This window comes from Ictidomys tridecemlineatus, chromosome 9 (genome assembly GCF_052094955.1).
Source record: "Ictidomys tridecemlineatus isolate mIctTri1 chromosome 9, mIctTri1.hap1, whole genome shotgun sequence".
Taxonomy (NCBI): domain Eukaryota; kingdom Metazoa; phylum Chordata; class Mammalia; order Rodentia; family Sciuridae; genus Ictidomys; species Ictidomys tridecemlineatus.
Genome location: NC_135485.1, coordinates 144,233,202 through 144,250,112, shown reverse-complemented (window position 1 = coordinate 144,250,112; position 16,911 = coordinate 144,233,202). Strand labels below are relative to the sequence as shown.

General features: G+C 40.1%; 1 protein-coding gene across 3 annotated transcripts in view; it reads left to right on the top strand.

Moving 5' to 3' along the window:
• Nucleotides 1-16,911, top strand: part of Fat4 (FAT atypical cadherin 4) — a 168,323-nt gene that overhangs the window by 96,784 nt on the left and 54,628 nt on the right. For all 3 annotated transcript variants that reach the window (XM_078022134.1, XM_021734063.3, XM_005336521.5), the window contains exon 7: nucleotides 11,986-12,166. In XM_078022134.1, coding sequence (XP_077878260.1) covers nucleotides 11,986-12,166 — 181 coding nt within the window. The remainder of the gene's footprint in view (nucleotides 1-11,985; nucleotides 12,167-16,911) is intronic.

Sequence of the window (16,911 nt, the reverse complement as noted above, 5' to 3'; positions counted from 1 at the left end):
ATTCCCACAACAGGGTCTGTGGCAAAATGGGAACTTAATACATGCTGCTGAATGAATGAGTAATTTAAATGAATGAAAAAGATCATGATCTGTTATCCATTAATCACCCACCTGTTGTTTTAATGTGCAACGGTTGTTCTTATTTACATAACACACGGGTATTTCTCTTATTGTTCCATATTCTGCACTTGCAGGTTTTGTAAAGGACAAAGGAAAAATACAAAAATCTTTTTAAACTCATGGCTGGAATTCCAGAAGATTTTGCTAAATTGGTTGTGGTCATTCAAACTGACCTCTGCCTAAAGCAGTGCAAACATTTGAGGCTCCGTGGTGTTTCCTGCAATGTGATGAATTGTGGTCACATGCAAGGACCCACTGAAGCATTTTATGGCTTTAATTCAGTTCCAAGTGCTAAGAAGACTGCCTGAGCCATATTCTCATGACTCTTCCCCAAACCTTCTGGCTCCTGCTCAACTCTGTTATCTAGACAGGTCTTGTTGCTACTCTGTGCTTAGTAGCTGCTTACTTTTTCTTAGTTAGATACGCTGATTCAAAGTCTGCAGAAGCCAAACTTTTTATGGTTTTGAAAAGTTTTACTACTTGGCAATTCTTTTCCATCTGGGTTTCCCAAAGCAAAGCAAAGCAAAATTCAAACCTTCCCAGTCTCTCAAATATCCCAGCACCTTTTCAGCATTTCTGCTCTTATCCTCCACGTGATGGTCGGTTTCATGCTGCTCAAATATAAGGGCCTGTCCTTCTTCACATCAACAGCATGAGAAGTTTGCTTGTGTTGAATTTTGTTGTGAAAATTTGGGGGCTTAGATAAGCTACTCTAATATATACATACACATCTATGCACGTAAAATTGTCTAGGTCTCTGGAATTTTTTTTAACTTAAGACAATCTTTTGTTCTCCCTGGAAAACCAAAGCCTGTGAACCATGGAGAGCGGCACCTACTGTTTTGTGGAACGGAGTTCATGTGTGAGATGGCAGCAGAACAAGATGGTACAGCAGTAGGGATGTTACAGTCGTAATTCATGGTGTATCATGGAGGTATTTATGAAGAGAACTATGTACAAAAAAAAATTCTAAGTTAGAGAAATCTCATTTAAAATGATAATTTTTGGGCCAGAAGCCTTCCGGAGATGAGTGGACTCACTGGCTTCCTTTTCCGGATAAGGGAATGGCAGCCTGGTTAAGGAGAGTTTGCCACAGTTTACAGTCCCAGGTGGAGGCAGAGGAGGAACGTGCCAAGACTTCTGCATTTCAGCCCAGTTGTTGCTCACATGGACATTGTTTATTACACACTTTAGGGAAATCAAGATACTCCTTAAAATATCCTACTGACTCTCGGCTCAACATCAAGTTCAAAAAATGTAATTTAAAAACCTGTTTCTTTTCATAACCTATTCATTACAGTTTAATGAGTAAAATATTCAATGTTTATTTTCCTTTCCCTAAAGAAATAAGATTTTCAAAACATTTCTTAAGTGAAGCCAAATCAGGAATCAGTAATTTTAATAACGCTCTTTTGAAAGTAGCTTTTGGGCATGGTTCAAATGAAATGATTAAGTAGGAGAAGATACAGAGAATTTATTAGTCTTTTCAGGTAGAGGATGATGAGATTGCTAATCATCACTGCCAGTTATCATTTTGTGTTTATTGCAATCAGATTGTGATGCTAACTTAATATACCCTGTAAGTATGTTCTGATTATAGCCAGTAAGACCATTCTGTTTTGTGGGGTTTCTTAGTATATGACAAGCGTGCCGAGACGGATTTGTCAGGAAGTGCTTAGGGAGCAGCATCTTCAAGCATCCTAATCGCTGGTGAGAAGAGAAGTTCTTTTGTGCTAGAGCTTGGATGATAGTCAGAAAGACAGACAACAAACAAAACGTAATGCATACGTCGAGAAAGGCAATGAGTTAAATGAAGCCCTGGGGTGTCTGCAGAGAGGGAACTGGAGGTGCAGAGTCAGGAGGGTGAGAGGTGGGGATTCCTAAGTGGGGTGGTGTGGACCTGAGGCCCTGCAGTGGGGATGAGCAGCTGGACTCTGGGTGGACTGGAACCAGGAGGAAAGGAGCCCTGGCAGCCCAGGCGAGCAGGGCCTCACCTGTGTGACCTCTGAGGCCCAGGTGAAGCCTCACCAGGGCTCTGGACAGGGGAGTGCTGGGCTGTGAGCATAACTGCTTCTGTGGAGAAGAGTCGGGAGCAGTGGCCGGGAAGAAAGGAGAGATGGTGGATAAGAGCCACTAGTCCCTGAGGGTGGTGTCTGAAATCAGCTGAGTCTCCCTTTCCCTGTGCTCCTCTGGGGACAGCGGTGGGACCCTGTCAATTAGCAAGACCAAAGAGAGATCAGCAGTGAAAACGGAAGAGTATTTAAGGGGAGTTCTGAGTGACCCTGAGGCTGCAAGAGGGGAGGGGACCAGGAGAAAGTGGCCTGCAGGTGTCTGTACGGTCTGGAGAGGAGTGGAGAGGGGACACACTGAGGGGACTGGGGGAGCAGCCAGCCACTTGTCTTCAGGGAGGAGGGGGAGGACACCCACCTCTAGGACCTGCCTCGGGGGAGGAGAGGATGTGGGTCCTTCTGCACCCACCATTCCCAACTCCTTCCCATTCCCACTTTAATAGGCCCAGGTGTCGCCCTTCAGGGTGGTGTGTTCTGAATCCCATCGGGTGTCAAGAATTACGGAAGCCAGAGAGGCCACACAGGAATCCTAAGCAATTGGCCTGGGCAATTTGTAGATGAAGACAGTCGAGATTTTAGGGCAATTGTCAAGAATTGGTTTTTGACATGTTACCTTTAAGATACAATGACCTTGTCATTGGAAATGTCAAGTGGAAAGTTAGATAAAAAGGTGTAGTTCTGAAGGAAGACAGTCAGGCACAGAGACAGCTTGGGAAGGCAGAGACATTAGGATGCTGCTGTTCTGTCACACTGAATTCCCCTGCACTCCAGGAGCTGTGCTGTATCATCTCATTTAATCTAAACAGCCCAGTTAGATATTTCTTCCAATTTTATGGACTAAAAATAAAAAAAAAAAGAAACAAAACCTCATTAAGAAAAATTAAGCTACATGACTTATGTTTCATGAGTCCGTTTATCAGCGAGCACAGGATTTGAAACACCAGGAAGCACCTTGCTAATTACTCACCATCTCCCCCTCTTCACTGCTCTGCCATATTCTTTTTTATATAGACCATGTCTATAATAGTTTCTCTTTGTAGGATGGATTTCTTTCCTATTAAAAGGAGTGCAGAGTACAACAACAACAAAAAAAACAAAAACAAACTTGTGGTTATCTATCATTAAAATAGTTTATAAACTTCATAAAGTAGGATTTTTCATAAATCAGAAACCACAGGATCACTCTCTTCATCAAACCAAGAAATGTGCACCCATGGGGTTTTATAAAGTGCAGTGTGCAAAGCAAATGTTAGATAAGATGCTGGACTATGGAGCATGCATCATAGAGAATGCGTCATCTGGGGGGAGGGTGTTTGCATTTCATATGAGGTGGGGGATTAATCTGTGCATAAATTATATCCATCGTATATTATATATCCAGAGTCTAAAATGCTAACGAGACAGAGATGTTCTGGCTATAGATTTAGCCAAAAAGTTCCATTATGAAGTGTCTGTGTGTGAACATAATTAACCTGTCTGTGGGGAGAAGTTGAGTTATTAGCATTTCTAATTAAGGGTATTTATCACCCCATGAAAAAGGGAATAAGCCGCATTCCTGTGCTGATTGATTGAAAATTGGTTTTTGATGGAGAAGAACCAAGATGTTTTTGCAAAAGTGCATGTCAACAGCTAAGAGGACAAGCCACCCTGCTGTACTTTCCTAGTGAGGACATGGTGACATTTTCAATCAATACTGTCTGTCACATTGTTTAGCTGATGGGAGTCATTGCAGTACAGATGGCTCTGCTATCAGAGGAGAGGTTAGAATTGTGTTATGACATTTTACATCTGAAGAGTTATTTTCTAAATATTCCAGAAAGAATGTATTTTGTTAGAACTGTTTTCATGAGAAGTCTGCCTTGTGTATTAGGACAAGCATTTTTAATAATGAAAATTGCCTGAAAATGTTTATGGAAGCCACAGTGATTCCATAAGTCAAATGGTGCTGGAGTTCTTCTCAACCACAGAAACTGATTGCATTTCACTTACTGTATGCCTGAGTCTAAGGCAGCTCGGGTGACTTCTATGGAAGTTTTTATCTCAAGAGTTTTGTTTTCATGGTTGATAATTAGTGGTTGTTTTACTTCCTCTGATTTCTAGCAAGGCTTTGTCTCATGTCTCTTAATGACATAAATATTATGAATCATCTATCTAAATAAGTTTCTTTAAATCAATTAGTCTTTTAGTAGTGAAAAATCTTCCTATATATAACTTCATTTTCATAAGATGGAAAATAAAAATGATAAGTTCCAAACTTTTGTTAAATAAGAGCTGGAATTGCCACAGAATTAAGCCGATAAAATGTCAGTCTATCATTCGTTTACTTCATATAAGCTGTAAATCTGAGTACACAAAGAAAATAAACTGATATACTAATATACTATTTCTAATATCAAAGAAAAATTTCATACTACTGAAAAGATAAACATCACATATAATAGAAAATGACCTGATTTCATTATAAAGAAGTTTCTTTCTTTCTGAAAGTTCTCTAGTTTTATCTAGTCAAAATTTAAACATTTTGAAGCCTATTTTTATAGTTATTTCATAAAATCTATAATTTTCTATTTGCCCTAAGGAGTCAGGAGCTAGGTTGATTTCAGAGTTTGAGTTCATTGTTTTTGTATCCATGTTGATTTATATGTTTTAATGTCCTCTGAATAGTGATTTATCAATGTGCATGTTGTAAGGATAAAATAATTAATACTTGTTTTATTTTATAATTTAAAAGTATTCTTGTAAAATAGCCATGCCAGAAAATTTAGGATTTGGCCATTTTTATGCAGAGATCCATGATGTAAAGTACATTGTGCCATATTTCACTGTAATTTTCATATCACGATTAAATCATTTCTTTTAGTTTTCTTGTCTCTATACAGTACGCAGATTACATGGAGGAAATATGCTGCTTTTAACAAGATCCTGGAGATTTAATGAAAAATATTTAATGATACTTAAGGGTGTGTGTGTATAAAATTGTAATTATAGATTATACATAACTTACTTAGACATAATTATACCACTAATAAGGAAGCAATGTATTATTTGATAAAATAAATTTAAAAATAGGGAGCTATTGGTAACATTGGCAATGCTATACATATTTATTTTATGTATTTTCTGGATTCACATTTAAATCTAACCATGTAATCTTCAAGGTGAACACAGAAGGGCTTCACTTCGGTACATTTTCAGTGGATACTTTACTTACTGTGAGAAAAAAAAATGTGTTTATTTCATGGTAAAATAGAAGCTCACACCTGACTGTAATCTACATACGTGATCGAGGCGTCCATGTACCCAATGGTTAATGTCACGAATGAAATCAGCTTTATTCAAGGAAGCGGATTTCAGTTAAGCAAAAATTCTGTTTCTGTTTCACTAGCTTTTCATGTTTCAGGAAAGCATGTTTTGTTTATAGGGGATAATACAAAAAGACGACCTGCACGAAGTTTAACCTTTGACCAGTTGTTTGCTGGTCTCTTACACTTAGCGGGCGTGTGTTTGGTGATGGAGCATTCACCTACAACTTCTTCTTTTTTTGATGTTATTTTAAATTTCCTTGAAGTTCATTTTGATGTATCTGAGCCTATCGAGCCACCAGTGGTAAAGGCAGGACTAGTTTAATCACCTCCTAAATTCAAGTGCATAAGACGTGACCCACACAATGCCTAGGGTTACCTGTGGCATAATGAACAATGGGAAGAGTACCCTGCAGCCAGTGTGTGTGTGTGTGTGTGTGTGTGTGTGTGTGTGAGAGAGAGAGAGAGAGAGAGAGAGAATGTGTGTGCAAGCACAAGTGATTATTTTTTTGCACCATTTATAAAGTGCCATTCATGTGGCATTTTAAACCGGTATTTTCACATCTGTGTACTTTACATACCCACAGTGTATATAAAATACGTAGATGCATTTGATGTCTATAATGTAAAAAAGATCCTTATACATTTACCCATGTTTATTTTATATCTATACATCTACACACATGTATGCACATGTATCTACTATATATAATACATATATTTTTACAATTTGAAAATTGAAATTCCTTCTCTCTTCTATGAATTGTAACTGGACTTTTGGATCATAATTGCATTTCTGACCTCTAATGTGAATGTCCGTGGCACCCTTCAAATCTCTGTAATTACAAATTTCTGAGACCTTGACCTTGTGTTCATTTGTGCCTTCCATTCCTTTATTGGTGCACTATCCTCCATCAGGGGTTTGGTGGTACATCCCCTCTCTCCTTTCTGGTTGCATCTGGTTTCCATAAATGATAGAACTGAACAATCTTGCCTCTTACACTGCTGCCTACATAATTCATCATTATCAGATCCACTCATGTGCACACGGCCCCTCCTGCTCTGAATCTCAGGGGATTCAGGATTAATCAGGACCTTCTGTTTATGAGTATGCTAGCTCCAAAATTCTGACCTTGATCACCAGCCTTGTTCTCTGACCCCAGTCATAGGCTAAGGCCTGCATTCTCAAATTGAGTATTTCTAGAGGTGTTCAATTCTTTGAACTTGCAGTGATGTGGTCACTAGACCAGATCCATGTGTATAAAACTAAAGAAGTTAATACAGACCAACTACAAGGCCTAATGGTATAAATTATAGGTTTTTATAAAGATCCTTTAAACAGAATTATTCCTGTTCTTGCCTAGTTTACAGATTAATAGAAGATATGACAGAAATATATTGATAATAATGTTAATAATGTATGTTCCAGGATCTGCAATAGAGTGGCATAGTTTTATCTGAGCCTAAAAGCTTAGAAAAGAATGCTTTAAGAATTCAAAATTGTTTCTTTTTTTAACATTATAGCTGAATGTTTTTAAAAATAGTTAATTCTTTTTAAAAAATCAAACAGTGATACCTGTTTCATAGAATCTGTATATTAAATGTTGTATTACATTCATGAAATACTCATTCACTGATCTGGTATCAAATGAGAATTCGATTATATACACACACACACACACATATATATATTTCAATTTATGTATAAATTGGTTTAGAGACAGTAATTGCTTTCAACATTTGACATATTGAAGGTGAGCATCCTAACAAGAAGAGACCACCCTAGGCAGGCAGGTGAACCAGTGGAGCCAGCAGAAAGCTCTGAACGGAATGAAGACGAAGGAATAGAAAACGTCATGGGCAGTTCCCATGGGAGGCACCCGGGAAAATTCTGGGAAACAGAAATATGAGCACCCTGGATGATTTCTCCACGAAGTTAAAAGGGAGAATTAAAAAAGAAGAAAAGCAAACAAACTGAAAATCAAGGGCCATGACATGGCTTCCTCATTCACCAGCACAAACAAGGAGATCCCACAGCCTTTGGTGCCCAGGACTGGGGAATTGCATCCCTCATCTGGCAAGAAGAGTAGGTGCCAAATGCCAAGGTCTCGGCTTGGCACAGAATCACGAGCCACCACACAGCTTTGTAGGTTCAAACAGCAATTCTTTATTCCCCATCTCACACCGCCTCCACACAGGTCCAGGGGCAATCCCATCCCATCCCCCCCCACACACACACAATTCACATCCTAAATACTTTCTCTCCACGAGAACTCAGCGGGAACTCAGGCAGCAGGCACGCCCTACTCCCAGCAGCAATAATCTTCAACCTCCAACTTCCCTAAAACTCCTATTGTCACGCCCTAAACCCAAGGACGGGGATACTTCCTGCAGGATACACCCTAATCCTGGATCCACCCTGGTCATTGAGCAGGGTCACCTTTCTCAAACACACAAGCAAGGTCGCAGCAAATTTCCAAGGCAAGTCCATTTAACATGGGGTACGCTGGCAAGGATTACGATGCGTCATTCCTACTTGGCAATGGCCCTCAGCAAGTAGGAATGATACTTCTGTGAAATCGGGTGACATTCCCACTTTTCTCCCCTGCTTGCACTTTTCTGCCTACAGCTGACAAGCAATGACGTCCTCACATCATGCCGTTTGTCGACCAATGAGAGGTTGGGGGGGCTGGAGGGTGTGGAAAAAGACTGGACTCGCTGAAAGTCCTCTGTGTCACCATCCTCTTTTCCTGACTGCTCCTAACTCAGAACATGCATCAGCAACAATATGTAGCTTGACAGACAAAGAAAGGGATCACATGCTCTTGACCAGTGAGTTAGTCATTTCATGTGGTTTTCCATATTGTGTGTCACCAGGCACTTAAAAATACCAAAGATAAATCCCTTGCTTGGCAGTTGCTGGCTCGTTTCTTAACAAGTTGAAGCGTGTGGATTAAAACGCAATGTGTTCATATCAGAGATACACGGATCTTCCTTAAAATCTCACAGTCAGTTTGAAGTTTTGCATTTGAAAATAATACAATGAGTCTTCCATAAAGCTGTGAAATTTTTGAGAACTGAATGTCTCATATCTATGCTACCAAGAAACTGAAGGTGAATTGTGATTCAAAATGTTCTCCCCAATAATGTTATCATAGGACTTGGATGAAAGGTTTGTGAAGGGAAAAACCATCCCGAGAGCTATAAATATAGAAATCCATAAAATTAAAAATAGGGCTTTTATATGTCAGCCAATCTCCTAGTGTTGTTTCTGAAACAAGTATGAGAGCAATGATGAGTAATAGAGAAGGCATTTTAACTGTGTGCTAGGTAGCATCCAAGGCCTGGGCCATGAGCTGGTCGATGCTTCCGTTGCCCTCACTACCTCTTAGGGGTACATTCTGTTCACTATTTCAACTTCACATATGGAGACAGATTTAGAGGGGAGGAAGGTATCCCTGAGAGACCACAGAGCCCTGCCTCCTCCCTGCTCTTTGCCTGGGGACCTTGATTTAGTTACCCCGTCTCTCAGTTCCTCACTGCATCTGTCCTTCCTCTAGCACTTGTTTTGCCCAAACGTTTGGATATTCTCTACATTTACTTTTTAAAATGCAACCAGAAGGAGGACTACTCATGCTATTCAGATCATTCACTTTAATTTTGTAAACTGTATGTAATCAAATACATGCTCAAAGAATTTAGGCTAAACATCCGTCTTGAGCAGTGCGCTCTCTGAATAATTATTTTAGGGGTAATGTGGGGTTCGTGAGAAATGGTAAATTTATGCCAAGACTCTTGGATCCCAAAGCCCACAGACTTGAACTGGTGAATAGCCAGCGTCCTCCCAGGTGGCCCTGTCTCCGCCTCCTGCCTGGTTTTGCTGTCAGCTCTGCCGGGGGTATCTCCTGGGCAGCCTCTGCCCGTAATGCCAGGGGGCTGCAGGCTGGAGGACGCTCCATGGTGCCTCCTGGTGTCACGTCTGGGCTGCCCTCCTCACTGGGTCTGTGGCGTTGAACAAGTTACAGGTTCCACAGATAAAACTGACACCACCGGTTATCTGTGATGGTCCTGCTTCCCACAGGCTGGAGTTTGAACCTTGGAGATGCACGCCGCGGCAGGCACATGAAGCAGGGTTTATTTAAAAAGGGGAAACAGACTTCTCCCAGGGGAGAGAAGGGGCCATAGCTGTATCCTGGTATCCCCAGGAAGGAGGTGCTCTGCCCTTTTTATATGCCTAGGACTCCTTTGTTCTCCTGCCTCCCTCCCCCCACTTATCTTTCTCCTTCCTGTGGACAGGACTAGGCCCAGGAATGCTCCCTGGGAGGCCAAAGGTGGGTGGAAGGGGGAAGGGCAGGGTGGAGTAGACAAGGACACTTTAACAACCTTATAGCTCCCTGGGGGGGGGGGAATTCCTGGGAAGGTCACCTTGGCAACAGGTGGGAGCAGGGACAGGTGGATCCTTCAGGAGACAGTCTCCAACTCCCAGACTCGCTCAAAACTGACCTCCTAGATCCGACCTGGCTCGACTGACCTTTCTACACTGACTGCCTGTCTAATTCTGGCTTCAAAACAAAGATGACAGAGGCATTGATCTATAAAGATAAGTTGCAACGTTTATATTCACTGAGAACTGAGAACTCAATTACCGATATTAATATGCTGCATGAGATTTCTAAAGCCTCATTTGGAAATGTTTCTTCAGTGTTTATAATACTCTTTTATCTATTTTGGGGTGTGTGTGTGTAATATTTAGAATAATCTTTCCATCAGTTATGATAAGTGACTATTGAAAAGGCAGTTACATTATCTTTTTTAAAAAGTTTGTAGTGAAATATAACCAATACAGTGAGGGTTAATTTCATTTCCCATAATGTAAAATCAAACATTAATAAATAAGATTTCTATAGTATGAATTTCAAAATATGATAATGACGTGAAATGCTGTATGTGAAGTATCTTACTGAGAAAGATACACATACACACACACACATGTATATATGTGTATGTGTGTGTGTGTGAGTGTAAACAATTACCAGCGTGCAACCTGAATTTAATTGCAGAAATATCCAGGAGATGCCATACTTCTTACAGTGTCCACCTAAATGAGCCATAAGTGTTCTTTATTTCACATAGAATTTGAGCTTCTGGTACAGAGCACAAAAGGAGAACAGTAAAATCATTGCATTACATAATTTTCTAGTGTTTTAATTTTTGTTTCTACACACCTGATCATAAAAGCCGATTGGTACTATGCTATCAGGAATTATAATCTAAAATCACAGAAAAAAAGGTTGAATAGTGCTAAAGAAAGTATTAGTAAATTGCAAGATTATTAGAAAAATAATACTTGAAGGTTGTGAATCTTGACATCATTCTGTGAAAATCAAGTTGCAGCTTTGAGATATAAGTTGAAGCTTATTTTATCCTGTAATTCTTTAAACTACTATTGATTAGTATGGACATAAATATTTCACAGATGATGAATGAATGAGTGAATGATGGCTTTACTTAAGGTACTCTGAATAGGAAAATGGGCAGGACTTAACTTCATATAGAGGGAAATGACTTTATGGGAGGAAAAGCAATGTCTTATAGACAAAAAGGAGAATCTGTTGGGCCTGACTTATTTTAGATAAATGCAGTTAAATGGGTCTTCCTTGTTTTTATTGGAAGAGTTAAAGTTTGAAAAATGGTTTTTAAAGCACAACCAAAGGAGATGATTCTGTGTTTAGATATGGGGACAGCCCACAAAATTCCAACCAAAGATGGTGTCTGATCTTCACCACAAAATGAGCTTGTTAAATTTTCTAGTTCAGATAGTGCTTCCAAATTCTTGTTAAATGTTGGGTTTTAACTCTGATAATAGGCTAAAACAAGAAATTAAAGTGAATCATGTTAATTAATCGCAACCACTACATCAGCTCATTAATCATAAGTGCAAGATTGCAGTTTTGAGATATAATTCAAAGCTTATTTTATTCTATAGTTCTATAAAATAGTAGCCATTAGTATGAACAAAGGGATTTAAATACCTTAGAGGCTCTGTGGATTTTTAGATGGTAGCAGGGAGAGGCACAAATAGGAATGCAGTTTTTAACAGCCAAGTTAGTTGACCAGCCAGTGGATTGCTCCAGGTCTCCTTTGTACCATTTTAATGTAACCAGAAATTGCTGGTAGTGTCTCTTTTGTGGCATGAAAATGATACTATTGAGTTCTACATTGTTGAATCAGCACCTTTCAAATAGAATAAGTGCACGGCACATGCTTTTCGTGCAGAATCAGTAGGAACAACGTCAAATTCTAGGTCATCAAAGAAAATATTTTTCTCATGATGAAATGAAAAGCCACTCTACGGCTTGTCTAACATATTCAGAAATTTTGCTTTGATGTTATCTAAATTCTCTCTCCTAGTTATAATTGTTGTCAAAAATCATTCTGTTTGTCTCTTTTTTTTTTTTTTTTTAGCACTGAACTTGATTTTCTTGTCTTCCTAGGATCCCCTGCCTTGACGGGAACGGGAACAATCAATGTCATCGTAGATGACGTCAATGACAACATCCCCACTTTTGCCAGTAAGATATATTTCATATCAATTCCTGAAGATGCAGCAACTGGAACGGATGTCCTGTTGGTAAATGCCTCAGATGCTGATGCTTCAGCAAATGCGGTGATAAGGTCAGTACCTGGGACTTTGTAAATTTTGGTTATTTTCTCATTAAACACTAGTCTTTGGATTAAATGAATATAATTTTTCTGGAAATTTCATACCAATGCATAGAGCTAGTCCTGCTTTCTATTGCTGAATAATCATCGATACAATGAGGACTAAGACAATAACAAATGTTCTTATTCTTAGTAATCAAGCAGTAACAGAGAACAGCAGTGTGGACTCTTGTTCAGAGAGAAGGCGAGACAGCTGATCTGTAAGGTTCAGTTGACACAGCTTCATCCCCTTATTCCTGGCCCAGGACAAACATGTGGAAGAAGATTCCCACATTTTCTAGAAGTCCCAAAGACACAGATTATTTTTCACATGCCCCCTCTGTAGGCTGGTACTGTTCCAATTAGAGTGGGTTAAATCACAAGGAAAGCAGTGGCTCAGAGGGACGGAGGGGGTCAGATCAATTGTCAGTCCAGGGCACAAATAGTGGCACTGTGATGATTTCATCAATTATTTATTCATTTTTTGTTTGTTACTAATTTTCTTTTAACAAAGTCATCTTGGGAACTGGGTAATCCCAGCGGCTCAGGAAACTGAGGCAGGAAGATGGGCGAGTTCAAAGCCAGCCTCAGCCAAAGCGAGGTCAGTGAGGCCCTGACTCTAAATAAGTTCAAAATAGGGCTGGAGGTGTGGCTCAGTGGTCAAGTGCCCCCCAGTTAATGCCTGGTAACAACAACAACAAAAAGACCATCTTGGGAAACTGACTCTCCTTATTGGCAAGGATGGTATAGGGGGTAAGAGGGTCACAAGTATATAATAAATATTTATTGAATTGCTGATTTGAAGAAGAGTGCCAAGAAGAAAAGATTTCTACACTTTGAACCTGCATTCTTTTTAAGGTAGGCAGCTAAAAACAGATAGAGAAGAGTATTTCATCCAGTGTTGACGGCTTGAAGGTGAGGCAGGACAGCACAGTGGAGAGCGACACAGAGTGTGGATTTGTAGACGGTGCCTTAGTCCATCCTGCAAGGCTAGGTGATCTACAGCAGCAGAATTCACTGCTGCCTCCTCACTAACATGTCACTGTGCCTCCAGAGGAGACGAAGGCCGGGTCCTCCCCTGAAGGAAGAGCAGGAGTGAGCCTATCTGTCCAGCCCTTTTATTGTTTTTTATTATTATTATTATTATTATTTTATTTTTTGGCACCAGGGATAAACCTAGGGGCTCATAATCACTGAGATGCATCCATAGCCTTTTATTATTTTTTTTATTTAGAATCAGGGTCTTGCTAAGTTGTTTAAAGCCTCATTAAGCTGCTGAGGCTGGCCTTAAACTTTCAGTCCTCTTGCCTCAGCCTCCACAGTCGGCTCCAGCCCTTTTTTATTTTTTGTACCAGGGATTGAACTCAGGGGCACTCAGTCCCTGAATCACACCCCCAGCCCTATTTTGTATTTTATTTAGAGACAGAGCCTCACTGAATTGCTTAGCACCTCACTGTTGCTGAAGCTGGCTTCGAACTCCTCATCCTCCTGTCTCAGCCTCCCCAGCCTTTGGGATTACAGGCATGCACCACTGTGCCTGGCGGTGCCATTCCTTTTATAAGGGACATTAACTCACCATGAAAGCTCCACTCTCCTGACAAACCACTTCCCAAACACCTCACCTCCAATAATATCACTTTGGCTGTTAAGTTTTGACTTTTGGAAGACACATTTGGACCCTAGCAGATGGCTTCAGTAAGGACGTGACCTTTAAGTTAGTAGAAGTACAGCAGTGTGGTGGAACTGAGCCTTGTGTTTTATCTAAGAAGGACAGTGTATTTGGACCAGAGTGAGAAATGGGCTGGAGAGATAGGCAGGTGCCAGATCATCCCAGCCATTTTATTGCTCCTGGGAGGATTATAAGCTTATTTTTAGGAAGGAAACTATTACATATATTTTAAAACCAAAAAATAAAAAAACCATAAAATTTCTGTATTTGTATTGGATGGGTAAGGCAGAACTGTAGAGAGGGGCTCTATAAAGGAGCAAGATCATTTCAGTACTAATCAATACAGTGAATCAAACACAAGTTGGACATTTCACCACCCAGGTGGAGAAATGAAGACTGGGCCATAGGGTAAGGGTATACATTTGATATTGACAGTGTAAAATGAAAGAGAGACATCAGAGCTGTCTTTACTAAGATCTTGCCTTGAACCCCAGAGCACATTGGGCATCATTGACTGAGGTGGGTGGGACTGATGAGAAACAGGTTTGGGGGATTCTGGAAGTTTCCATGTGAATATAACTTGAGGTGGCAATCATTCACAGCTAGGAAGTTGGAGACATGAGTGTGGAGCTAAGGAATAGCTTTGCAGACCTGGGAGTCATCAGTGTCTGGGGGACATTTTAAACCAGGGAACCAGATTGAGAACACTTTAGGAGAGAGTGTAGCAGGGGAAAGAGAGAGAGGCTGGGGAGTGTCACGGGAATTCTCCAAGGTAAAAGGTGGATTTCAAAGGAAATGTCACCAAGCAGTTAAGGGTCTGGTCAGACAGGGGAAGAAATCCAGGGCATAGAGGGCATGTGCATTGTCAAAGGAAGGACAGCTGCATTCACACTGTGTTCCAGCAGGCGGGGGTCGACTAGAGAAGTGAATTCCTAGGGGCTCCTGGAGGCGAGTCCTGGGGCGCTGGGGAGTCTCTGGCCATAGTCATGACGCTGTGCCTGCCTGGGTCATTGTGCTTAGCACCACCCTGAGAGTGGCAGGTACAACTTCTCCCTGGGTATGAACCTCAAAAGGCTAGTGAATGTCCCATCCTTCATTTGTCCTACACCAAAGAATAAGAATAATTAAATCTATAACCTGAGATTCAGTTCGAAGTCTTCAGTTTAATGTAAGAGCAGATCCTGGAGTCAAATTGCACGGGATTGAATCCTGACTCCACTGTTATTAATCACATAGTAGGTGCAAATTACCTAACACTTTTGGAGATCAACTTTTTTAAATCAATGGACTAGCTATGCTAATAATACGACTGACTCTCTAGCAGATAAATTGAATGAATTAGGTGAACTATTCAGAATAGTTTCTCAGTACCTGTCATCCATATGGCTGTGGTCCACGGAAAATGCTTGACCCTCACCTGTGCCCAGTAAGTGTCTGATATTAATTTTGAAGAGATGTCTTATTCATGATAGCCTGAAAATCTGATAATTCATTATCTGTCACATAGAGAAAACTTCCTCTCAAGATAGCATATAGAATTCTGCCAGTCAGTAGGAGGATTTGTCTTGAGATATCGAAGTTCTTGGTGTAAAGCTGAATATTCACAAAATTGATCTCTTCACCTATCTATCTGTTCATTTATCATGAGAATAAAAATGTTAAGATGATATGCTGTTTTCGTCTAGTGTTGTGCGAAAATCCATTGAAAACTGCTATCCTGTACTTTGAACCATAGTGATCAGTATCAGATTGGTCCAGAAAATTTTTGTTCAAAAAGTATTCCATGCATTCTAATGTCACAATTTAAAACAAAAATCTTCACATAATGGTCACATCCCATATTTTGCAAAACCTTGGCATACAGTCTGTGATGATATAAAATACAGCAATGCACGAGTTGGTTCTCCTTGAATTAAATCAGTGTAACCAATACTACCTTGAATCACTTTGAAAGATTCATTTTGGCTTTTGCCACCCGATGTAGCATTTTTATCTCTCACTACCTTCCCTCAATTGAACTTTATCTTCTTTATATTCTAAGTAATGGAACAAGAGCATGTTGAAGTTACAAAGGCAGAAGTTAAAACTCTAGATCTACCATTTGCAGGTTGTGAGTTTCTTTGTGTAACTATTTGAATCTCTTTTACATTCAGATTCCTCATCTATAAAAATCCTAAACAAAAACCAAACCGTTCGGGGTGTTTTGAGTTTTAAATGGCAGGATGTGTAAATAGCCCAAGAGCGTTCAGTACATACTGAGAAGTCGGGAACATGCGGGATATTTAAAGAGCAGCTGAGATGTTTAACTGTTCAGCACAAGACCCAATCTAATAAAGTTGAAACCTCACACAGATTTGGTCTGGACTACGAAAGCAGAAAAGATCTCCTTGAGTAATAAGAACAGAATCAAGTCTCAAACAAGAGAGGCAGCCAAGCCTGAGCACACGTGTCTCAGCCTCTACTCACAGAGCTGCCTGCCTTTCCTCTTTTTATCTTGGAAGGACAAATTTGCATGCCTGTGGCATTACAGAATCTCACATTCAAAATACGCTTCTCGTGCATTTTTGAACTTAACAAAGTCTAGAAAAAGAACACATTAATATGACAATTTATGCTCTAATTTTCAAAACCTGAATCTATTACTACATTTCAACAGACAACCAAATGGACAGCAGCATGCACAGCAGCGTAAAATAGTGCATATATGTTCATGGTACCTGTTCCTTTCTTATGTAGCTAAACCTGGGCCAGGGCCACCTTTGCCTTTCCACACGTCACTCCTTCCTGACACATCCAGTTGCTGTATGCAAAACACCCGAATCCAAATTTGCACATGTTTTCATCACTGGAAGTTCATTTTAATTTGTGACTGTTTGAGGGAACAAATTTTTGATTGAATCGTGATCTATGTTGCCATAGCTATTAAGAAAGCTCACGGCAGAATGAATGGCTTCTTTTTCTTATTAAATTATTGGTAAGTTCTACATCCTCCCCATAACAAGGAGTTTTCCAAAGTAAAATCGCACACTTCTCATAATCCAGGTTTCTT